General features: G+C 39.6%; 1 protein-coding gene across 1 annotated transcript; it reads left to right on the top strand.

The window, feature by feature from the left end:
• The first annotated feature begins 978 nt into the window (after nucleotides 1-978).
• On the top strand, nucleotides 979-22,958 carry LOC308387797 (leucine-rich repeat-containing protein 1-like). Its single transcript, XM_080868075.1, has 14 exons — nucleotides 979-1,647; nucleotides 10,571-10,688; nucleotides 11,115-11,193; nucleotides 12,024-12,113; nucleotides 14,481-14,537; nucleotides 14,631-14,694; nucleotides 15,168-15,242; nucleotides 15,434-15,578; nucleotides 16,555-16,673; nucleotides 17,765-17,848; nucleotides 19,313-19,428; nucleotides 19,948-20,114; nucleotides 21,143-21,285; nucleotides 21,755-22,958. Exons 1-14 carry the CDS (start codon nucleotides 1,489-1,491, stop codon nucleotides 21,911-21,913), a joined length of 1,575 nt encoding a protein of 524 aa, XP_080724201.1. The 5' UTR covers nucleotides 979-1,488; the 3' UTR covers nucleotides 21,914-22,958.
• Nucleotides 22,959-26,600: the final 3,642 nt, after the last annotated feature.

Here is a 26,600-nt window from a genome sequence, read left to right as displayed (position 1 = left end):
AATAAAATTGCCACAAATATCAATACACAACACAATGTACATGTTTAAAAAGGAGTACGATGATCCGAATCTTTTAAATCTATTTCATTAGATATGAACTCAACACAGGATAAAAAAACAAAGGCAAAAATAATAATAGGATTTATTATTAGTTATATAATATTTATATTAGTTATTGTGTGTAGGCTTGTAAGAATAAAACTGTTTTAAGCTCGCTTTTGAATTTAGCTGTAACTAACCTCAGGTCAGCTGGCAGCTTGTTGTGAAGAACAGGATCAAAGTAAGAAAGTCAAGACACTTAGATTTAATTCAAGGAAGGAGTTAAAAGATCTGCCCCTGATGACCTGAGAGGTCTGACTGGGTAAAGATACCGAGATGCACTGGGATTTTATCAACTATAATAAAAGGATTTTAAAAGGTAAGTCTGTATTAAACTGGGAACCAGTGAAGTGGCTTTGTCAGTTTTAAGACATTGTATTTGTACCATTTTAAATGAGATCTAAACATTGAATATATTATGTGAAATTCATTGCTTTCTGTTTTTATATTGAGTTCACACAGTATTTCCACGCTTTTTTTGTTGAATGAAATTGAATGAAATAAAATAAAATAAACAAAGCAGGTTAAAATAGTACAGGATAAAACACTGGAACCCTTTAAACCTGAACCATGGACTAATTACCAGAAAATTATATTTTTTTAAACTAAAGTACTTATTGAACCCAATGGCATTTTAAAAAAAGGAAATTAAATCACAATTTGCATATATGAGTAGTACAGGTCTTAAAAACTCATGTATCAAGTATGAGTACCTTGCAAGTGAGTAACAAGTTAAAGTTGTAGACATAATACAGGTTTGAACTCGGATAATTCACATACTTGAGGTCCGGGGTTTACACTGTGGGTGCCCTTCCCCCGCCCCGGGCCGCTGCCAGTCATCTGTGCCCTATCATGGCGGCCCCGTGCGGGACGGGATCCAGAGGAGGGACCGGAGGGAGGAGCAGCCTGGAATGATGACGTAGGATTGGAATGAGGGAGTGAATTTTCCGGGTCAGAAACAGGACGGGAGAGGAAATTAACTCCAGGACGAGACGAAAAAAAAAGAAAAAACCACACGAGAATGCCGCCCTCCTTTACACTGAGATGTAGCCCGTGTGTTTAACGCTTAAGAGGGGGCTTTAAAAAAGGCGGACGTTGGACGAGGAACCGAGTGGAGAGAAAAAACAGGTGTCTGCAAACTACAAAGTGAACCTACGACGGGGACTGGAGCACCCATGTTACTCGCGACCTGCGGAACGTTAGCTCGGTAACGTTACAGCGGCTGACTTACAGCGGGAGTTTCGGTGTTTACTTGCCTGCGAGTTTCGCCTCGCTTGTGTTTGTCGGTGGCTGTCCCGCCATAGCAATCTGTTGCATCTTCCACCATCTCCTCCTCCCCGCTGCTTCTTTTATCGCACGGGTACGAGATTTATTTCCACCTTCCCCGTGATGTTTAACTGTATACCCCTGTGGCGGTGCAACCGTCATGTCGAGACGATCGATAAACGCCACTGCTCCCTGCTCTATGTGCCCGATGAGATTTTTCGCTACGGACGGAGTTTGGAGGAGCTGTTGCTGGATGCCAACCAACTCCGAGACTTGCCCAAGGTAAGGAGAAAGCAGCTTCCGCTCGTTTAAATTAAATGGCAGGTAACTGAGCTGATCTGGCACCCCGTCTAGGTGGGATCCGGGCACGAAAATTACACAAGATCAGTAAAGTGAGACACCGTAAGGGTGGAAATTTCCCCCAAAGATACACATTTGCACCGCAGGGTAGCTAGAATTATGATTCACAATCTTAAAACTTAAGCTCTCAAATATTCATCGCGCTGATACTACTATCTGAACTGCTGAACCTGTTTGGGCAGGTTATGATGACCTTTGTGTTTGTGCTTTTTCCTTACATGTAGTATCTTTCTGCATGACAGAGAGCCATACATGCAGATGATGTAGCTTATGTATATTTTCCCCTGGGAGTATAGAGTTAAACAGCACTGCTGCTCCAGGCTGATATTTATCCATGAGTATGGATGTCAGATTTTAATTAAGAGAAATGCAGTCATCATTTATGTGGATGTGGTTGCCAAGCAGGAAGAGGCATTCACTTCTTTAAACGAAACAGCTGTTTTTGCTCTTCTCTAATGCAAATGCTGAATGGCCTTGGAAATATGTTGGCGAATGAAGCAACCTGTCTGCTGATAAAAGCACTGAGACCTCTATAAAAATTCCAGCGAGGAGATCATAATTTTCCGTCTGTGGCAATAAGGTAGCTTGTAATAAAACCAGGAATAGACAATAGATAAATGATAGGACAATCAACACTGTAAGTGGGTATTGTACTATGACTACTAGTCAAGAGACACTGCATGTACAATGAATTGTTTTAGGGCTATCTGATAGCACAACTTGGCAGCACTAACTAACATAAACGGGTACTTTGACATTAAAAATAGCAATCTTTGCTGTGGGTTGGTCATGATCATGGCTGATGCTTCATCTGCTGCTAATACAAATTTGAAAAAAAAAAATAGCCCTATCACAAGCTTGATATCACAATTTTGCAGAGACCAAGGGGATGCTGTCAGATTACTTTTCCAAAAAAAAGGAAGCAGAATTGAGAAACAATCATGCTGAGACCACACATCCACAAAGTTTTACTAATATGTACGTGAATGTAATCACTCAAGTGAGTCACTAATGGATTGTCTTGAAAAGTTCTGTAAAGCCAAACTGCTTTTCCCCCTGACATTAGATATTATGACTAAAGTCCTGGTCCTTCATCCTTTAAGAGCAACCACGTATTTTGATTGCAGGCTTCTCAGTGTGACTTACACTCTTGGTGAAGTTGGGATACACAATCCTAGTCTGTTTACATGTGACCTTAGAGATCTGGATTACTACTCAGAAGATTTACATGTTTTTTCCCAAGCGCATGAATGGGTCATGTAGACTTTTCTGGCTGAAGATACCTCGCCTGACATTAGTATTCTCTTTAGCAGAAAAGTTGGTTTTTAGAAGGTGCCCTTGGTTCAGCTCTGAGTACATTTTAAGGTGGAGAAATTGTTACTCGTTCATGCTGTAACCTAGGAGTAGTAATTCATTGGGTTTACAGCTGTTCCTGACAAGCAAGACCTTCCTGAAGTCACGGTGGGTCAGATGGAAAGCTTTGGTTCTGGAGGGCAGTTTTCTGCTCAACCTTTCTTCCTTGTGTCAAAAAGCTGAGATGTAGCCATTTTTAAAGCTGATGAACGTTATCTAAACAGGATGTACAGTGATTTGGTCTGCAGTTTTCAGAGAGCCACGCAGGAAAGAAAAGACCACAGAAAGAATATTTTTGGGTCTGGCATGAGCATAGAAACGTGATGGAACAGAGATAATGTGAGCAACCTCCCATGGCTGTGCCACACTGCTTACTTTGTCCATCGAAGAAAGCACAGGAACAGGTATTCTGTCTGAAAACAAAGACTGCATTATGTGTTTTGTTGTTGCTTCACTAGAGCAATTGTGTGTTCTAGCATTTTCTAATGAAGTCATAATGAATCAATGACCTGAATTGTAAAGTACAGACTGATAAAGCCCCAAACAAATGCACAAAAAAGAGAAAGGGGAAAAAAAAAATCCCCAACACTTGACAGACTGGATATTTGCACCAGACAGGATGCAGTTAGCAGGTGTAATCTCACTGTGACGGTGGAGACAGAACTGTGTGACATTTAAGCTATTTCTACACTTAGTTCACAAATATTTTAAGCATGTTTAGGGGATGGAGGGGTTGCATCATTTGCGTGGTGACAACTGAAAGTGTTGTCATCAATGCTTGCCAAGAGAACCCAAGAAACGCTCAACTGGGCAAACTGTTGTATCCGTCCAGTCCAGTGCGCACCTCGCAATCTCATTACATTTGCCTCGGAGGTGGCTAACTGATCGCACTGAAGCCTCCCCAATGTTATCATTGTATTGACAATGGCATTACAGAGCCTTGACAGTAACGTATTTCAAGTCGCTTTTACACAGCAGGCAGATAAAAACATGCACGAGGCAGTTTTAATAGCAAGATACAACGGCAAAGGTGTGTTTTTACTGTGACAAGATGGGGCAAGTTGAGCAGATGGTTTCATAGTTTTACCAAGACAGATCAGCTGACTAAGTCAAGGAACCTGAAGCGTGGGTTTGTGTGAGTAGGGTTAATAGTTAGGCCCTGCTTCTCTCTTTGTTGTTTTAATTGTTTTCTGTGTTATTTGTTGCCCAGGTACACGACTAAGTTGGCAAACTGTAACTCATGACTGTCTGTGTATTCAAAGTTCCCTTTGAGCAGCTGGCTCTTAGAGTACACACATCAGGCTGGCTGGTAAACAGCATTCAAATGAACAAACTGCCTGCAGAGACAGAATAGGAATGCAAGACTAGCTGGCTGTTGAAATGCACTTGCCTGTTTATCCAGTTTAAAAATGAATGCAGTTTCCAGCATACTGAGCTTCACTGAAACTGTAAGACACAGAGGTAGCGGTGACTCTGTTAAAGGTCTTTGAATGTTTTTGTTCTTTACCTGTGTAAGCATCAGTTTGTAATATCGGACACAAAACAGAGACTATCAAGCCACATGTAAAAAAACAAACAAAAAGCATTTAGTAGAGTAGAAACTATGATGACAGCCGTTGATATGAAAAGCTAAGAGCGGTCGATCTGGCCTTTACTGGGAAATTAAAATAACAGTTTTGCAGTTTAACAAGAAAGTTGAGGACAATGCTGCCCTGATGGGTAGCTGAAAATGAACCTGCGAGGACACGTACAGGAGAAGCCAGAATACTTGATGACTTTCAGGCTACTGTTAAATCCGAATAAATGAAAGCAGATCGATTAATAAGTCAGTCAACTTTTAGTCCAGTGAAAATTGGTTCTTGTTTTTGATCACTGTGAATCTGTCACAGTAGCATGGTTCATATGTTTTTTTACTGTACATAATCAGCAGATTGAGTGACAATGTGAAAATAGGCACTAGTTTTTGGCCTCTGTAACCTTTTGGAGATCTGGTGTGCATTCGTTCAGAAAATACAGACACGGTGACTGTGGTGATGGAAGGAAGAAGCAATATCCGGTCTGAGACAGGAAGCTGCAGGGTTTATGACCCGAGTTAAGTGGTAAAGAAAGTTGTGCTCTGAGTATCCTGTGATCTACAGGAAGAACTGTCATAAAGGTAGTGCAGTTGTTGGCTGTCTGACATGCGGTTGAGACGGTTTTAACTCTCGCCTATGCTGCGATATATAATACTATAGCCTACTTTGCAGTGAATTAGACTCCACAACACATTTGACACTCATGTCTTTCACTTAAGCTTCTGTGCTTATAGGATTGTGCCTGGCAGTCAGTTTTGCTAAGTGTGTCAACATGTAATAGTTAAGTTAGTTTAATGCAGTCTGTTGTTTGTATGGACTAGACTAAAATAAACAAAGGTATTGTAAAGCAATTGTGTGATTATGTTTCCCAATTGCAGTCATTTTACCACAAAATCCCTTCAGACTGCTGCTTATGTTCTAACTAGCGCTGCTGAAGGTGAACCTGAGGATTCAAACGTCGGTTTGGACTGCATGAGAATGGTTAATGTTTTCTTGACTTGCCCTGTTTTGGTTTTTTGCGTTTCATACATGGGTGATTGTTTGGGGCGGAGCGTGAAAAAACCAACAGGAAGAACAGGTTTGTTGTCAGGGTTTCAGTTAATGCAGGACTCTGTCACAGTTAAAATAAAAGGTGGTAACAACACTGGTACCGGCTTTGCATTGCTCCCTTTTAACTCTGATTGTCTTTATTGTTAAAAGGATTTCCATGAAGCTGTATCTGTTTTGTCCTTAGCTGTTCTGAATCCTTGACATTGAACCTGTATGTCCTTCCCGCGTCGATTGTTGTGTCATAAAAGTTACACAGGAGGAAGTCGGATAGAGAAAAACACACGCTATAATTGAGTTTAAAAAATGTTTTTTTCCAAACGTGTTAAACTTTCAGTTAGTTTCCTGGTTGGAAACATGACAAATCTCCAGGTGTCCACTTGTAATATAGGAACTGGCTTGGCAGAAAAAAAAAATTCACCCACACAAATGTGTTTTTTAGTGAAAGTGAAAAGAAGGGATTTAGGATGCAAAAGATCAGACATATATTGGACATCAGCTTTGTTTGTGTGTTGAAAAGACAGATTAAGAGGTGTTTAAATGTCCTTAAGAGCTTGGAATAACATGTGCATTTTGCAACAGGGTGGAGTTTGACTTTTGGACTCGTGGGTTTTATTTATTGTGCACGGATTATTACAGTGTGATCTGTATCTGGATTTGGTCTGTAGATAATGAGCAACACATTTACACCTCACTGACAGTAACTCAGATCAGATCTGCTGCTGATTTGGCAGCTCAATAACATTATCATTGTATTTGGTGCTGCCTATGGTTACAGCTTTTTATATTGCTTATCCACATAGATAGCATCTGTAGTCTTTATGCAGTTTAAAGGTGGTGGTGTTTAACTTTGAGGAAGTGGCACAATTTATTAAGTATTAGTCAGGAATCATTAAAGCTGGTAATGTGCTGGACAGGTAAGTTTAACTTGGTAATCATAAGCTGCAGGCATTGCAAACAAAGGGGAACAACTGTCTAGTTTCCTCTAAACTGCAAAGACAAATTTTTCCCATAGCCTGCAGGTTTTCTCTTCAAATAAGAGAATTGTTATCCTAAATGTTTTGTTAATGAAATGAGTAGCCAAAAAGTTTGTACTAAGCAGCTGCAGTAAGAATTCATGTAGTTTTCAGTGGATTACAATTGTGAGGCATTTTTACATTGAAGTTCAAATACAGCGAACCTAATGTGTTTGGAACAAACCGGACATGCAGCTCAAAAGAGAAGAAGTGGTTGGTTGATTTAAATGATATGTACAAAGTGGATGAAACCCTCCTGGCCTCTTGGCACACCTTTAACTCACAAAGCCCAGGGGGGAAGATCAAGAGTTATTTAGTTCATGCCAAAACATTAAGAGACCCCCCCCCCCCCCCCCACGCCCCCCCCCACACACACACACACATTCAAGGCTCTGCCTGTTCTTGTTATGGCTGTCAAGTATGTGCCTGTGATAATTGATTTTTGCATTGTAAAGAAGTGTGCTGGCTGGATCTTTCTTTCTTTTTTGACCTCATGTCTAATATCATAGTCTGAAGGACACAAAAAAGATCGGAGGGGCCTGTGGTGAACGTAGCCTGTCGGTATTTTCTATTTTGCTTTAACTGTTTTAAGGTAATCAGTGTTTTAATAGTTGTTTATTTTATTTCTTTTGTTAATTCATATTGTGTTTGGAGTTTTTATTTCCATTCAGTTTAGGACCAGCTAATTCATTACTTTCAGTATTTGTTTTAGTCTTTTGAATTATTTATGTGAATGGATGGTATTTGTTAGGGGTGAGTTGATATTACAGTGCAAACAGGCTTACAGTCACACAGACATCCCAAGTTTCAATAAACGTCTGTACCAAAGCAGACCTGCACCAGAAAGCAAAGTTAACAAACCCGGAGTCTGATCCTGAACTTCTGAGCTCGGACTCTGCTTTTAGTATGATCACCCTGAGTTAAACAGCACGGGGGAAATTTTTAAAATGGAGCTCAAAGATTGACTGTTTGCAGGTAAATAAACATCAGAGCCTCCATTTTACTCCTGTGAAACTGTAAATGTGACTGTATGTCAGTGGGGACCACAATGTTTATCTTTAAAATACAAGAAAAAGAGTTATATAATTTATTTCACCTCCGGTTTTTTGGTGCAGCTCCCGTTTTGCTGCTAATTTCACCTAATGACAGCTAGCAACCACTCGCCAACCCGCTGGGGATTACACATTTTTCCTTAGTGACCGGACTTTGCCAAGGGTAGGCTGACTGGTCTCTAGGCTTGCGTGACCAGGATTGCGTTACATCATCTTCAACAAAATTCCTACTATGACAGGAATTTATCCAACATGGTGACAGGTCACAGCATGAAAAATGGCTCCTTATCAGTGTTTACGTGTCTGAAGTTTCATATAGGTTTGTATTATCTACACAGCGAATAACACATAGTAATGGATAGTAGAAGGTTCAGCACAGAGGAAATGGCTCACAGCCTGACCGCTGCCTTACTGTACGCAAGCACAGCGTTTGAAAGCGCAACCTATAGATTTTGTGCCAACCTTATAATAAATCTACAATGCCCAGTGATCACCATCACTGTCCTGTCCTAGAAAACTAACATCTAACTGGGATTTCAGTGTTTGCAAAGATGTACATTTCTTAATTAATTAGTTAATGCACTCTGATATGAGTTTACAAATCGATTGTATGAATGTGTTTGTACACCACTTTGCATTTAATCTTTAGTTATTATTAATCTCTGGCTCTCTGCAGTGTCTTCTGTGCTGTCTTCCTCTCCTCATCCCCAGCCGATCATGGCAGGTGGCTGCCCCTCCCTGAGCCTAAGTGGTTGGTTGATTGCTGGGGTTTTCTCTGTATTATTGTAGCATGTTTACCATACAGTATTAAGCACATTGAGGGGACTATTGTTGTGATTTGGCACTATATAAATAAAACCTAACTGAACCGAATTGAATGAGGAAATAAAAACAGTGGGTCAGACAAATGCATCGGGAGGAGTTCAAAAGAGTTGTAGTTTAAGTTAATACTCTTTCTGGAAAGTCTACAGTTCTCTTGCCAAAACTCAAAGTTTAAGCTAAACCTGCTCTCTGGAGCAGACCTCAGGCAGGTTGTGTTGACAAATGTGACTAAAGTCACTAAAACATAGGCTTTTAAATTATTTTCATTTTAATTTGATTCAGTTTTGTTACTTTTTCTGTGTCAGGGAATGTTTCTACTATGTAACAAATTTCTAACAATGAAACAATTATTTTTCATTAAGTTGGAATAAAATAATAGTGTAAATAATTTTTTTTTACAGTAGCAAGTTGATGGAAGAGTCATAATGAGCAGCACATATTTTTCATTGTATTTGAGTTCTCCCTCTTTACAAGACTTTTTCTGAGTGGTTGCTAGTAGCCGTTTTGTTTTCGTTCAAGTTTCTTGTCATGTGCTGCTTACTTTTCAAACACCTCAGCTTAAGTAGACACATGACAAACAATAAGCAGACATTTTGATGTGTCATACTAGAGAAAACACAGATGTTAATACCATTAACCTCCTAAGACCTGAACTCTTTCATTGCATGAATTTTTATTTTTTCTTTGCTATTTGGGTTGATTGGGACCTAAAGAATGTAAAAACAAAGAATTACCAGTTTGTTTGTTTGTTTTTTAAACCTAATTTTTGTTTTTGAGAAAAATGAGATCCACATATGAGGACATTCATTTCAAATTTTGATTGAACAGTGGCAGTATAATGTTCTCGTAAGTGGATATCAGGCCCTTATAGAGAAAAATTAAGTATTTTGGTGTAGATGTCTACATATGTGGACACCAGGTCCTAGGAGGTTAACGTTGGCTCTATTCTGTGTCCCAGTAAGCCCCGACAGTGAACCACCATAACAACCCAAAGTTCTAGAAACCGCTAAATATGTTCAGCTTTCTTCATTTTATTATTTACAGCTGTGACACAACCCTGGCAAAGGTCTGTAAAGTTGTTTGTGATAGGAGAACCGTATATTTATCATGACAGACTTAAGTCATCAAATATTTCAAGACACAGAAAACTACTTGATGTTAAGCGTGGGGGACAGGGATAGTGGCTTTTGTGTGAGTTTCTGCAGTACAAAATCAAACATGTGAAAGATCAGAATAACAGATTTTAAAGGATTTAACAATTGCGTTCTTGAAAATAAAACCTCCTTCAGTATTCAGTTTTTCCTTCCTACAGTTGCGTAGTTCGTCCTTATAGTGATCATCTGATTGTTGAGGTTTTCTCTCTATTGGGGTTGAGGTTTTCTCTTTATCTTACAGCAATTGAGGAATGAAGGCAACATTTGTTGTGATTTGGCACTATACAAATTGAACGGAAGTAAAAATGCATTTAGTCTCTTGTTGTGACATTGTGGCAAAAGTAGCCATCTTCCAAAAATAAAAAGCTCTCTGACTGTTTTTGTTTCTATTAATTTTGTAATCCAGTGTCGTACAGTTTAATCATCACTTATTATTCATCTCTGGCTCTCTTCCACAACATGTTTTTTGTTCTGTCCTCCTCCCCTCACCCCAACCGGTTACGGCAGATGGCCGCCCTTACCTGAAGGTGGTTCTGCTAGAGGTTTCTTCCTGTTAAAAGGGAGTTTTTCCTTCCCGCTGTCGCCAAAGTGCTTGGTCATAGGGGCCATATGATTTTGTTTTCTCTATTGTATTATTAAAGGGTCAACCTTACAATATAAAGCGCATTGACGCAACTGTTGATGTGATTTGGCACTGTATAAATAAATAGAACTGACATGAATTGAATTCATACAAGAATGAATCTTTGACCAGGTTGTGTAATTTGAATGTTAAATATCTTGAAGCCTATTAATAAATCGATGTTTTCCTCCCTTCCATCTTTCAGCAATTTTTCCAGCTGGCGAAACTTAGAAAACTTGGCCTGAGTGACAATGAGATCCACACAATTCCATCTGAAATAGCCAACTTTATGCAGCTGGTAGAACTGGATGTCTCTCGAAATGGTAAGCAGAGTAAACACTGGTATATCACATGGCTAAACCACAAAATAACAACACAAGTAAACATGTTCAGAGACGTTTCATCTGTCACTGCTAGAACAGGTTTTTACACAGAAGAGCTCAGAAAAAGAATTGCACTCACATATTTAATTGCCATTACAAAAACTAATGCCACAAACAAATTTAAAGATTAATTGACTTATTCTTTTTGATATACTGGTGAGGTTCCTTCTGTAACAGAGCAAGCCTTTCTCAGCTGTAGCTGTAAAGACCTCTTAAGTTCAGAGACAGCTTAAACAGCTTTGTTCTACATAAAAACACTTATTATTTCACTTATGTACTTTTCTTTTTTTTTTTAAGTTGGCACATTTTAAGACCCAATTGCAGTCAATGAGCAGTGTTATAATTAACATATTTTCTCTTGTTCAGATATTTTGGGCATTCCAGAGAGCATTTCAAACTGCAAAGCTCTCCAAGTGGCTGATTTCAGTGGAAATCCATTAACAAAGTAAGAATTTGACATACTTTAAAAAACTTTACCTGTGATTATTTTTAATACTTTTACAACAGTCTGCATTCAAGGCTTTTCAAATGGTACATTTCATATGTGTTTATTTTTATATGAAATATTTTATATATATATATTTCATTTTCTGCATTGTGTGGTGTTAACCTCTCTGCTGTTAGTAACATTAGTAATATTTATATACCTGGCAGATTGCATATTTCCCATACTCTGCTTTTCCATGTGTGGGTGAGATCATGTCTAATTTGCACCTCAGCAGGGGCACAAAGCCACACAAGTTTAGGAAGTAATAGTGACGCTTTGGTGTTCAATACTGTTAAAGTACACACACACACACACACACACACACACACACACACACACACACACACACACACACACACACACACACACAGAACACTACTTTCCAGAGTAGTAACCTAATTTCCCACTCTTCATTCTACATCAGCCCTATTTTAACAGGTTAATAGTAACACCCCAGGGATGACTGGACTGTGGACTGTGGCTTTACAGGAATGTGACATCATTTGGTTATCAGTCATAAATTCAATGGAGCAATAAAGCCCAAACTGGTGTGTGTATATTTTGGATATGCATACACATAATAACACCTAAGCTTAAGGTTGCATATGGTCTTTTGTTTAATATAAAAAGAGCCAATCTGAGGGCAGAGATGATAAGCAGCAAACACAGATAATGGCATCAGGGTCATCAATGCTAAACAATACTGTCTGAATGATTGAAATGTCTGGATCAAATTATACTGTTAATTCTCATGGATTCACTTTGTGTCTTGTTGTTTGTTCATCCAGGTTACCTGAAAGCTTCACGGAGCTGAGGAATTTAACCTGCCTTTCCATCAATGACATTTCATTGCAAGTGCTTCCAGAAAATATTGGAAAGTAAGTGATTTAGCACAAGTATGTAAAAGTTAAAGTATATAGATTTTATCATGAAATCTGAAGTGTGTCTAATGGTAACATACTCTGTTAAGGATGAACCTGAATCTTTCTAAGCCCACTGAGGGTTCGATGCACTGGTAGACTGATGTTTATCCAGTTTAAGGGAGACTAGTGTTTGATAATATCTCACCTGCCTCCCTTTGCATTTTCAAGTCACATACCTTGCTTTAGTCTTTGTGATCTTGCCAGAAAGGAATTTGATAATTACTGTAACAAAAGGCACATATTTCTGTTGTTTTAATGGCAACTTCAATTATAGGGTTTGTCAGTTACTCTGCTCAAACAAAGCACTTAGCATAAGCAACAACATTTTTACTTTAAAACACACAAAGCTCCAAAGTATTCCTTTAGGGTGCCACTTCTCTGCGTGATAACTTTGTCTAGTGGCAAATTGTCGAGGTTGGCCTCCTACACAGCTAATTAACACACAGTATGTTCCTTCTGGAAAGCATTTCAAAATCTGTGATGCTCCCAGGTCATTATTCTACCTCCCACTGTTCAAAGGTTACACAGTAAACACCATTAGAAACATAGAAGCAGGTTTCATTTTCAATATCTCCTTTTGCTGTCATTTCGCCTTCTTCAGAATCTCCTCCATCTCACCGTATCTCACAGGCGAACATACCAACCACATTACTCCTTACCAACTCATCAGTTAGCGTCTTTTGCCTTTGTTCATAAAAGGCAAAAATGCTTGTTTGGAGATGGCATATAATCCAGAGTAGTTAAAGGCATGCCTGCCAACATTCTCAGTCCCATGGGGTCCCCTTTTAAACATTGAGATCAGTTCTAATTGAATTTAATAACAAAGCTATTTGCTTTCAGGTCAGAGTGCCACAGGAGATATTTTAGTAGAGGTTTGGTATTTTAAGGTAAACTGAATTGGAGGCCTGACAGGGATAGGATTATTCCAGATGTGTGAAGCTGTTTGACTGTTTTTCTCAAGAACGGTTCTCTGCCAGGTTTTCATTTTGCATCTCGCTCTGGGTCTCAAAAAAAAAAAAAAAACAGACAAGAAAAAAACTTTCCAAATTCCAGGTGGCGCTGTGGTGTCTTCATGCAATTAGTTATTCCTTTAAGATAAAGAAGATGAATGCTCATATGGTGATGGTCTTGGGTCAAAGCCTGCTAGGAGTAACTCTTAAAGCTCCTTTGTGAACTGAGCGGCTTCTGTCATATTCCAGGTCTGCTTATAACACACAATGCCTATGCAGCAACCCAGAAGCTTTTCAAGTGATCAACAAACCGAGTCTTTGTCAATACAGTTCATATTGAGGTGTCAAACTTGTTTTTGAGGGTATAGGGGAGGCAATCAGATGTCATCTTTATGGGAAAAAAGTTAAGAATTGTGATTGCACAAACTCTTAGGATTGCCTCTCCCCCCTCTTTCTGCCTCATGGTACGGCATGTTCCGCACATATGTCCAATATTTTATCTCGCTTAACACAATGGCTTAAGGCCTGCTCTCTGTCAAAAGGAGAAGGTAATGAAAACCATAGCGCAGCTGGAACAGGATGCCTTGGTTTTTTAGAAGTAGATAAGATAAATGTCCAAGGGGTTACACGGCAGCAGCGGTTTATCTTGTGAGATGGGAGTGTTTGCTGATGTGAAATGGCACGCACAGAAATCAGAGAGTTGAGCAGTAAGGTGGCGTGTTTTAAATCGAATCTCAGACACAGTGTGCTGGAATTGGGAAGATTTTCTTTTGTCTTTTTAATATCTGGTTTTAGTGATCTGCTGCGGTGGAAGCAAGGTGAATGAAAACTAGCAGCAGTATTGGAGCTTTGCATAAATTAATTTATTTGCTGCTGTGTCTGTAGTTTTCCACAGTGAAATTGCTAACATGCAAGGAATGCCGGCTTGGCGTTTCAGTCAAGGGTGTGCTGTAAAAGGCGTCGTCTTCTTGGTCCATCACTAATAACACACAAAGTCTAACCTATTTAGAGTTACTTCTCGTAAACAACATAGACTTTGTACTGTTCTAGACGGCTACTGTTATAAAATCCTGTATCAGCTAGGTGCATGTATAGCACAAAGGCATACATGAATGGCCAGATGACAACCCTGTCCTTTGGTCTGCGATGTCTCTGTTTTTTTGCTCTTCATTTAAAGTATGCAGACGTTGTTTATCCTGCTGCAATTTTACAGCCTCGATAAGATGGACACACCTCCAAACTACTTCCTGTTTTCAGATGTCTGATTGCAAAAAGACTGTCTGTGGCCATTTTTAACTGTCATTTAAACTCATTGTTTTAAAAACACTCAGAGTAACATGTAATCATCTTTCTTTTTTACCTGTCATTGCAGCCTCACCAATTTGGTATCACTAGAACTCAGAGAAAATGTATTGCAATTCCTACCAGAGTGAGTACTCATTGCTTTATGTGGATATGCATGCGTTCTTAAGCATTTTTCTATTTTTTTTTTTTTAACTTGTCTTGCACGTGTCATCCACAGGTCATTATCACAGCTTCATAAACTTGAAGAACTCGACCTAGGCAACAATGAACTCTACTCTTTGGTGAGGTTTTTTTGTTTTAACCCAGAAGAATGCCAAAAACACAACTTTTCTCTTTGCCTCGTTCTTGTCATGTCCGAGCAGATTAGCATCCCTCGAGAACAGCTTTCACCTCTTATCGTGCAGATGGGACGATGGCCATCTGTTTTCAGCTTTGGTTTTAAGTTGTAATCTTATGTGAGAGGTTTAACTCCGATGGTGAATGAGGTACTGGCAGATCATGCAAGGATGAGCTGCCAAGAATTGTCTAATGGAGATTGTGTTTAGAAATTTGAATGGGCTCTTTGCTATTTTGCCAAAAAGCAGCATAACAGGTGCAGTCATATTAAAGCAAGCAGCATTGTATCGGAGGGAAACTCATGTTCAGTTTAAAGCAAATAACTGAGATGGCTTTTTCTGCTTTGTCCCTTTTTTGTCTCTTTCTCTTTTATATTTTCCTGGCTCTTATGGTTCCTGCATTTCTTCCTCCCACGCAGCCTAAGTCAATAGGCCACCTTGTCAGTTTGAAGGACTTGTGGCTGGATGGAAACCACTTGACAGAAATACCTGCAGTAAGCTAATCATGCATTTCATGTCTATGTTTTACAGTCTGTTCCAGTCTTACTGCTAATCATAAAACCACTGTCATTTGCATACTGTTACATATATAAAGTTTAGAAAAAGACTGTCTCTGTTCCTACTCCTTGATCAGGTTTGCCGTTGTATTATTTTAACATACACAAGTTTTTGCTGTGAATCTTAGGAACTGGGCAACATCAAAAGCCTGCTGTGTCTGGATGTATCAGAAAACAAACTGGAGAAACTTCCAGAGGAGATGGGAGGCCTGGTGTCACTCACTGACCTGCTAGTATCTCAGAACAACATTGATTCTCTACCAGAAAGCATTGGTATGCATATGAATTTGTCAGCATGATTGTAATAAATCTGAAACATAATATGTGGTTCACAAATGTTCTTGGGTCTCTTATGTTTTTAAATGTATAATAATAAAACACAATTAGCCATGACTTATGATCCACCAGAGGTGTGTTAAAGCGAGCAGAGAAATCATCTTTGCCTGTCGTCGTATTCTTGGTGTGTTTGAGATGTTTCTGACCTTAAACCTTTTGGGCAGTAGGTGTGTCACCAACAGCCAATAACAACTGTAGGTCTAACTCTAACCCTGTCTGTTTGACAAAGGTGGGGCTGAGCTACACACACACGCAGAGCAGGATGAAGGGTGACTTTTGTCCGCATTTATACCAGTTGCCTTAGAGCAGCGGTCCCCAATCTCCGGGCTGGTCCTTGAGTTGTTTGGAACCAGGCCGCGAGAGTTGAGGCTCAGATGTGAAATTTATGGTTATCAGGATTTTTATTGTTAACTCTGTTTCCCTGGGTCTTTTCCCACGTTGTAGTTGTGTGTCTTATTTTGAAAGAAATATTTACACGTTACCATAGCGACCAGAGAGAATTAAGGGGAAGAGAGGAAGATGTTACTCTCAATGTTGTTGGCGCATTTCAGGAGGACGCTGCTAATAAAGTTACACAATTACACAGTACATTCGCCTTTATTATTATATTTACCAAAAATACCACAGTTTTTGTCTTGGTCGTATTATTTTATTTTGTTGTATTTATCCGCGACACCTTAAAGGCCACTCCGTGAAAATATTGTCTGACATTAAACCGGTCCGTGGTGCAAAAAAGGTTGGGGACTGCTGGATTAGAACATGACTATCATGAAGATACAGATAAATATGCAAACACCAAGATTGATGTTGATATAAATGCCTCAGTTGACTGACTGCCTTTCAATGCTTACAGGGTTTATATTGTTTAATGTATATCATGTTCAACATATGTATATATTTTCTCTCTCTGTAGGAAAACTACGAAAACTTTCTATACTGAAAGTTGATCAGAATCAACTGGCGTATCTTCCAGAGAGCATTGGCAACTGTGAAAGTCTTACTGAACTTGTGCTCACAGAGAACCAGCTACAGGTTTGTTTGGGGTCTTTTTCAGCTTCATGCATCCTCTTTAAAAACAGATTAATGAGCTCATGGTCTAATGGAAAAATGGCTACAGCCAAGGTTATTGTACAAATGTTTAAACTAAGTATTTACCAATAAATATACACTTAGTGGTCACTTCATTACGTACACCTTGCTAGTACCAGAACTGTCTTAATTCTTCATGGTATAGATTCAACAAGGTACTGGAAACATGTGCCATTGAGATTTTGGTCCATATTGACATGGTGGCATCACACAGTTGCTGCTGAATTTTCAGCTGCACGTCCATAATGAGACTCTCCCGTTCCACCACATTCTAAAGATGCTGTATTGGATTAAGATGTGGAGACTGCGAAAGTCATTTGTCATCAGCCTGAATAAGGCAGGGTGGACTTGTGCTTGTGCTGACAGCCTTAGTTTGCTGTTCTTAGCTGTATGGAGCGGCACCTGGTGTGGTCTTCTGCCGCTGTAGCTCATCTGCTTTGAGGTTCAACCTCAGATGCACTTCTGTATACCTTGTAACGAGTGGTTATTTGAGTTTGTGTTGCCTTCTTAACAGCTTGAAGCAGTCTGACCATTCTCTGTAATCCATAGACATTGGTATGTGGGAAATTCCCAATGGATCTGCAGTTTCTGAAATACAGCCATGCCACCTTCAAAATCACTAAAATGATCTTTCTTCCTTATTCTGATTATTATGCCTGAATGCATAAACCAGATTTAAGATATTTTTTTCTTTGGAGACATGAAGGAGATGGACAAACTGATTACAGTTAGGCTTCTCAGGATGCACACCCTGCACACAGTGGAAGCAACCAGTGAAACAGAAAGTATTGTACACATCATCACCACTGATAAGTCGGCCTGTTTTTATGTTGTTGTTTTGTGTGTAAATGACATGACAACGTGGGCAACACAGTGCATGAAAGCACTACATGGATAATTTGACTTTATTGTCCTTGTTTTATGGATAAATTGATAAGTTGCTTAGTATTGAGAGAAATAAATATTTCTATTTAATGTAAAACCGAGCAGACGCTGATGTTTCCTCTAATTTTTGTTTTGGTTTATAATTACAGAGCTTGCCGAGGAGTATTGGAAAGTTAAAGCGACTGTTTCACCTGAACTGTGACAGAAACCAGCTACTGTCGTTACCCAAGGAGGTAAGCTTCTTTTATGCCACCTGACAATGCTGGCGTTTTAAGAGCAAGCTGGCAAACTGCTTATTCAAGTTTATAGCCGCACTGAAGCACTTCCTTTCTTTGCTGGTAAGTGACACAGATATGGATCTCTTGGGCCTTTGCTGTTACTGGTTTTGTCACTTGTTTGCACAGGTTAGAGTGGAAATTGAAACCGAATCTGTTTTGTACACAATGATGTAATGTGGTTAAGCCAGACTGCCATTATTGTAATATGATGCTTTTCTGCAACTGTTATGAGGGAGTTAAAGCTCAAACCGAGGTTCATTCACATTTGACTGGACAATGCTCTTGCTTGTGGTGCTCTCTCATTTCATTTTTACTGCTCGGCCCCCCGGTTTGTTCAGCTTCAGCTCTGTCTCAGTGTGTCCTTTGTGTTTGCATGCGACATTCTTCTCTAACCTCTTGTCTGCGTAAGTGAAGGCTCGCTTGGTTTAAAGCTTCATCTGAAAGGCTTCTTGAAATGTTGGACAATGCCCCTGTGTCTAAATGATGCAAAGCCTGCAGTGTTTGGGGAAAAATAACAGTAGGCACACTTGGCCTAGATAATGAATCCATGGTATCACTGTTTTGCATTGCATGACATGTCTAACAGGGACAGTGTTACTGTGGCGTGTGTATTGATTTGAGCTTTGCTCAGCTACTTGATCACTGGCTAGGGCTGGACAATTAATCAGATTTTATTTTCAATTAGGATGTTGGCTTCAGTCGAATATAAACACAAGGTGATCGATAATTATTGTGTCACGTTGTGTTTCGTCGTCATGTTCTTGTTTTGCACCGGATTGTGTGTGTGTGTGTGAATAGCTCCACCATTGGCCCAGTTGTATTAACTTTATTGACTCTATTAATTGATTATTAGGTGCACAACCCTTTCTCCTGGATCTGCTTGGATGGAAACCAGCACATTTGGTTGTTTTTGCTTATTCTTGCTCACACATACGCAAGTAGCTCAGTAAATTTGAAAGTTTCTTACTCTTCTTGCGTGTAATTGCTTTTAGCACCTTTAGCCATTTACTTTACCCTGCATCTTTTAGCCCGATTGGTTCTAACCTGTACTGGTTAGTCTGTGCTGATAAATATATTGTAGCTGGAGTTCAGCCGGCACATTGTTTTCTCTGGCTACCAGGCCTAATTGTTCCTAATTTTAGGCCACTCTGCCACATCTTATTGACATGTAATTGTTCTTCCATCAAGATCACTAAACTGGGGACAAAGTTTCCAAATGCTGGCAAAAGATCTATCGTGCTTTTTATTACTGTGGCATTGTTGAAAAACATCAGATGTGCATTTAGTCTGGATTCATAAAGCTATTAAGACAAACTTGTATTGGCAGTCTTGTGTGCGTGTGTTTACTTATGATTAACCATTTTAACTTTGAAGTGCCGGCAGCCTAATCACGTTGTTGTTGTGTCTCCTGTTATTAAGATTGGCGGCTGCAGTAGTCTGAATGTCTTCTGCGTACGAGAGAACAGGCTGACGAGGATACCGTCAGAGCTGTCGCAAGCCACAGAGCTGCACGTGCTCGACGTGTCTGGGAACCGGTAGGTTCATTTATCTCGAGCTGGCAAAGTCAGATTGTTAGTTTATTCCATCTCGATTAAAAAAACAAAACAAAAACAAAAAACATTTCATAATAAGTAGCAAAAACATGGTTTGTGTTTCATTTTTATGATGCTGTTTTATAATTAAATACTTGGTTTCGGCCTGCTAATCCCTGAAGATCATCCTGATATTTTGACCATGTTATTCAGTTAGTCAGAGGTTGTTTTGACCTTTATTTCCCTGCCTGTACCTGTATAGCTCCCAGCTTTGTCTAGAATGAAAGCTGCAGATATCTGCAGCTTGAGTCACACAAAGACACGTTCACCTCTGTGTCTGGAGAGTGTTTTCCCTCCTCCACATAAATAAAACAACTGCCATGTACCTCATCCAAATGTGACACCTTTACTAATTCACACTGTGCCCACAGCAGTGTGTATGTTTTGGAAATAATAACCAGGAGGTATCTTGGAGGTGGGGAGGTTGTGTGGGCAGTGATTTATTTCCTGTTTGTTTTTCAGGCTCACCCACCTACCGCTTTCTCTGACGACTCTACAGCTGAAGGCCTTATGGCTGTCAGAAAACCAGTCGCAGCCGCTCCTCACCTTTCAGACTGATCAGGACCCTAAGTCAGGCGAGAAGGTGCTTACCTGCGTGCTGCTCCCTCAACAGCCAAGTGATGACAAAGGTAATGTTATTCATCGAGTATAAGCCTGAGATAATTATGGAGGTTTGAGTGTAGAGAAAAACATTTTTCTCACTGGTTGATTGAAATCACTCTGCTTCTTTGCATGTGAGAACTTTGTGTGAATAAACATAGAAGTGGATCAGCGTCTCCGTGCTCTTAAAGTGATGGGCTTCGTCCAGAGTGAAATAACTCTGTGCTCGCTCTGAGACATTTTTAGTAATGTTCATCGTTAAGTCTTGTACAGTCTCCTGCAGTTTTCGTGACATTATCACATGATCTGCTCGGAGGAGCACAGTGTGTTCTGCAGCCTCTGATCCCTTCCTGCAGTATCTGTCGATTATAAGGTCCTGTAAGGGATCACAGCGCCTATAACAGGTCAGGCCCTCTCTTGTCCCTTGAGGCCCTCTTTCAATATGTTTTTCAGAAATGTTGTGGATTGGACAGCTAAAGAGGCTTAAAAGCGCCTGGCTTGCTGCCATTAAAAGCTCACAAACTGGGTACAGACATGCTGCTGACGGCTGGCTCTATCGCTGCCTGATACAGCAGATTATTGTAATTTTTTCTTTTTTTTTGTCCTGTCATTGACAGATTTTCACACAGATTTGTAAATATTTGTGATATGCTTGCTGATCACTTTATTTTTCATGTTGTTTTCTGCCAGCAAAAATAATTAGCAAATTCATCCATCCGTTGATTTTGAGAAGTGCTGCATGTCTCCTGTCAGAGAAATGCAGCTATAAAGCTGGCGGAAGTGGGGAAAGTGAGGCTGAGGTTGGGGGCAGGGAAGATTGTGTTGCTGTAAGCCTGTGACTAAGCTCAGATTTGAAATGGTGATCTGACAGTTTCAGGCTCACTCATTAGCACTGGACAGCTTTTATTTCTTGTGTTTGCAGATTGCAAACATTGCAGAAGTAATCGTAGCCATACTGATTTTGATCTATTGACATGTTTGCTTTTAGCTTGTACTAACATTTTTATGTGAATTCCAGTAATATTAAATATGCTGTTTGTTTTAAAAACAACCCCAGGCTCTGATAATCTTGCTCGCTGCGGAGGTATGGAGAGCCTGGTGAATGACATTGCTAACGAAACATGGGACAACAACGCCGTGAACAGGACCAGCGTCATTCACTTCGTAGATGGAGATGATGTCGACGATGACGACGATCCGGTGAGTCCATAGGCTGCATATAAAAGATGGATGCAATCTTAGAACTCCCATTTTTAAAGCAAGATTTGAACATTTGAGCACAATTTAATTATTTAGCAAGCTTTACCAAGAAGCAAGCTTGGTTAGCTTAGTTTCCATAGATTTTAATGGGTATATGTCCTCATCTGTATTAAATATGCCATAAATAAGGTTATGGGGATTGCCTCAAGCGGCTTTTTCAGGAACTCTGATCGTTTTATATCCACAGCCTTGGGGTAGGACAGTCATGCTAAAGTGCTACAAATTACTGCAAATAATAATAATAATAATGTTTTCTGGGATATTATTTTGACAAATCATGAATGCAAGGCACGTGCATCGAGCATCACAGTCTGCTGTCATGTAAACATTGTTCTTCAGCTCTCTCCAAGGCAATTTAAGCAGATTTTAAAAAGCATCCCACTAATTAGATTCTGTTTCATCTACACAGGGAACACTACTTCGGCGGGCCACGCCTCACCCCGACCAGCTGAAAAGTATGAAGAGAGCAGCAGAGAACCTCCGCAACGACATGAATGCCGCCAAAGGGCTGGACTCCAACAAAAATGAGGTCAATAACGCTGCGGACAGCGTGACCACGTCTGTGTGACCTTTACTTCAGAAATGTCTTTTACCTCCTGTGTCTCGCCGTGTTGTCCTGCACAACCCAGTTACCCCTTTTCTCCTTTACCTACAAACCCTGGTGTGGCCTACCCCTCCTGTGATCAAACCCTAGGGCGCCTGTAACCTTACTCTATCTCCAGTCCTGTGTAAATCCCACTCAGTCTACCAGGGCTGCTGTGCCTTCAATTTTTAAAAAAATTATTGTCCACAGGAATTTTCTGCACAGAGAGACTCCTTTTAAAAGACATTTTAGAGATTTATTACTTTTTTAAATGGCTCATTTTAAGAATATAATTTAGGTAGTTGCACTATTATAAGTCTTTATCAATGTGGTCAAACCTTTTAAATGTATTATTATATATATGTTCTATATATTTTTTAAAACACTGGGTGAATACTTCTTTTTACCTTTTGGGCAAACAAACCAGGATTTTTTTTTTTTTTTTTTTTTGGACCTACTGATTAAGGATTATTGTACATACTCTTGTGAATATTGATACTTTTATACTTTTTGGCAGCTCAGATGTAAATAAAATGTATAGCAAATTTCTTAATCATTTGCAATTTCAAAACTTTTTTTCCCCTTTTGCAAACGTGGTACATTTGTCTTTCTTTGTTTTTCTTGGTTTAAATCAAAGCAATGAACAAAACACAGTCACTTATGTCTTATTCAACCAATATAACTGTGATCGGATGAGTGGATGGCCTTGGATCCTCATATTAATCTATGAAACATCTAGACCCATAATTTTGGAAATAAATAGATTAATTTAGTTTGGATTTAAGTACTGCACACTAAATTTGAATTACGCATCTGCAATGTAACTATGCAGAAGTAAAAATGCTATCTTATTATAATATGTGCTGTGCTTCACTGCTTTGCAATCTTTTTCAAATAGATGCCAAAAACAGATGTATTTTTCTTTGTCTTTAACAAAGAGTACTGTCAAGAATAATCATTGGAAGTTTGAGGTTTTTACCACAGTGTCGGCATTCTTTACAAATGTAGTTGATAAAGTTCCTTTTCAATACACTTTTCAGCTTTGCTCAAATCCTGTTCTTGAGATGGTACACGATCAGCTGTATCATTTTGTTTTTAAACTGAAAAAAGTGGACCAGGGAAATTGGTTCAAATGTTGGTTTTAATGTTTTTAGCTGTTTTCTGATCAAACTGCACAAAACAGATCTCAAATAGGTGGTGAGCCTGGGGATTTGGATGACTTTCTAACCACTGATCAATAAAATGAGTGCAACACTAAACGATATGTTTGTTTTTCCTTTAATTTCATTAGTCACCCTGTATAATTCAGATTACAATTTAATATTTTCTTTTTTTTTTTTTTTTTTAATTGAAATACATTTGGTGGGATCCATCTCCCTGTCCGAAAATAATATATTTTCAAAGTAAGCTTAGAGTGGACCCGTCTCATTCTTGGCCCTTTCACGCTTGTTCTGTCTGTCCGGAAGTGCATGATATTTCTGTAATGCTTTGCAGGCATGACTTGTTTATCCTGCATGTGCTGCATGTTGTTTTGCTGCTGGCATGCTTCCACTTCAATGCATATATGTTTTAAAACGTTTAAGGGAATGCTGAATCATCATGTAACACAAAGTCAGGTAAACTTGGGGGGATATCAGCCTGTCTAGTTTATACACTAGTCTAAGATTTATAAACTACTTTGAATCCATTTCATACTTTGGTTCAAATGAAAGTGACGTCAGATGACCTGGAGAGGCAACAAGAATATAACCCCCATTAGGTAATGTCTTTGTAGGTGGTGGCCACAGATCATTTCTCTCCTTATCCCCACTGGACCGATGTTTCTTCAGTTTTGCTTTCTGTGAATGCCCTCACCATGACGGATAGCGTGATATGGTACCTGCAGCCCAGTCATGGTGCACAGATAGACCAGCTCTTCCAGGATGGCATATACGTTGCAAGAAGGTTTAGTGTGTCTCCTGGCACAATCTCAACACCGTAGAAGAGGCAACAGAAGACAACCTATATACAAGAACACCTGGACAGGGGCCATGGAAGGGATCAACCCAGCAGCAAGACCGGTATCTACTCGTACAAGAAGAGGACAGCTTCACGGTCTCTTCACGTTGCACAGGTCCTTGTACAGTGACAAGGACACTAGAAAAAAGCACATCTAGAGAAAAATCAGTCAGGAGGGTAAAGAGTGTCTCTGGTGTCCCTCAAGGGTCAGTGCTGGGACCATTTACGATTTATCTCCTCTGTCCAGAGACAGACTTTCATCATTTTGGTGTACAGTTTCATTTTTATATCGATGACTCTTTTTCTACAAAACCAAGAACCTCTCTTTCCTCCCCCTTTTCTTATCTCCATTACCTCAATCAGACCAAACTCAGTGACAATAAAATGCAAGTTTTTACAAAATTACGCCCTTTTATTGTCTCTATAGATGGATGTCAGGTCCACAGTGTCAAAAGTCTTGGAATCATCTTGGACAATACTCTCTCCTCTACTGCCCACATCAGTAATGCCTAATTTCACCTATGTAGCATTTCTAGACTACACCCTTTTCTCTCTGAACACAGCACACAAGTCCCCCCCCCCCAAAACCTCTCCTTAATCCATTTCAAATGGTACAGAACTCAGCATGAGTCATCACCCTCATCGAGTCTATTACACCTATTCATATCCAGCTTCACTGACTCCCTATTCCTCAGTGTATCCAGTACAAGATTTCTCTTCTTACTTTTCTCCTCCTTTCCAAGGCACTTAGCACTCCTGTAACTTTTAGACCTCACTCCTCACATCCCTTCCAGCAGCTTCAGCTGCTCTTCTGATTGCTGCTCACTTCAGGCATCATGGGTGCCTTTAACTTTGCTGCACCTTTGCATCTGATTGCCACTTCACCTTTGTCAGCTAGACTCTATGACGTAATTCAAATCGAAACTCAAAAACAATAACTATTTTGTTTTATGTTTTAAGTTCATATTATTTGTGTCTTTAAGTGTCTTTCACGGTCGTTCATGTTTTAATATTTTGTTATAAGGTGACCTTGAGTGCTTTGAACAGCACCAAAAAAATGGATGTATAATTATTGTTATTAGGGGGAGAGCAATAGTCTGTGGACAGCACATATGGATCTGCCATGGCCTGCAAAACCATCCTCTTTTTCGAGGTGTTGTCCTGTTTTTGGCTCTTGAGTATAGCTGTTGTCACTTTCATTTGCACCAACGGAGGTGAAAGAGATTCACAATGGTTTGTTTCCTAATTAAATAGATTGACATCCCTGAAGTTTGACTGACTTCATGCTATATTGAGATGACAAAGTGTTGTCTTAATTTATTTTGAGCAGTGTATATACAGTATATATAGTGTTCTCCAGTCCACACCCAAACACAGTGAAACTGGAGCTACAGATCAAAGGGGCACACGTATGTATTGATCTGTTATCTTAGTTCGAGGCATCAAAAAGTAAGCTAGTACTCATGCACTTTTAAATTGGATCAAACATTTAAAGACAAGTGTACTAGCCTTGGTACTGAAAGAAGTTTAAATCTTTTTTTGTGAGTTATTAAAAAGCTTTCACTGACCTGTTTGTATTGATACATTTAGCACTGCCTCAAGTGACCTTCTACTGTTTTAAAGTATGGGCTCCATAAGTGAGACCAATGTGTTTAAAGCATGTCATCATTCTTTATTCCTTCTTTGCCTTGCTTCAGTCATACAGTCATGGGAAGGAAAAATTGTGGCAAAAATTAGAGAAAGAAAGATGAATTCAGCTTTTGTCTTTGTGGCTCTTCAGAGCTTTAAAACTATGTAAGGGGAAAGGTACTGCAGTAGGATACTGACTGTTTTGATGTACTGTGGTGCACAAAATCCTAATGGTCTCTCCTAGCAAGTATTAACATTGTCCCAGGACCAGAATGGCAACCACGTTGGTCCTTTGCTACAGACAACTGTACATTTGCATTCAAGGTTTACTTAACCCTGAGCCATCATTGTCATTAGATCGTTTCTACAAAACATCTCATTGACTTTCAAATTTTCAGCAGCAGGCACTGTCTTCTGACCAACTCCAGGAGTGTAGAAATCCTCATACTAACCAGCCCCTCAGGACCACTTCAAAAACCTGGGTCATCCCAGGCTTCAGCTGGGTGGCAAGCAGAGAGCGTCTACAGGAGGAATCTCAGGTGCTGCCACCCAGTGACAGTGTGTGCAGTCGCTTCACAGAGGAGGACGGAAAGGAAATGAAACAACCCGAGGAGGTTTGTTGTCCAGCCTAGATATCTCAATCAGATGATATTGCTTAATTTGTTATCTCTTAAAGCTTCTCTGCTCCCCTTCTTCACCAATTAAAGATTTTACATCCTGTGCCAAGAAACTTTTGTAACTGGAGATTTCATTCTTCTAATAATCAGTGTCTTTCATAAGCCCAGTGAATAAAATTTAAATGTTGTCATCTATATATGTCACAGAAAGCCAGTAAAACCATGAAATTATTTCTTATCACCAGGCTGGTGCGGGCGAGCTGTCAGAGTGTGATGCCTTACCTCGTCTGTTTCGCCACCAGAGAGTTGAAACCCAAGAGTGCAGGAAATTTCAGCATCACAAAGCTCTTATTAAAGTGGGCTCTTTTCCCCATGGAGACCCCGTCCACAGCATAAACATCCCATCAATCACAGTGCATCAGAAATCT

This window comes from Rhamphochromis sp. 'chilingali' (genome assembly GCF_963969265.1).
Source record: "Rhamphochromis sp. 'chilingali' genome assembly, chromosome: 20".
NCBI lineage: Eukaryota > Metazoa > Chordata > Actinopteri > Cichliformes > Cichlidae > Rhamphochromis > Rhamphochromis sp. 'chilingali'.
The sequence above is the reverse complement of the archived record's forward strand: the minus strand, read 5'-3'. Positions and strand labels throughout refer to the sequence as shown.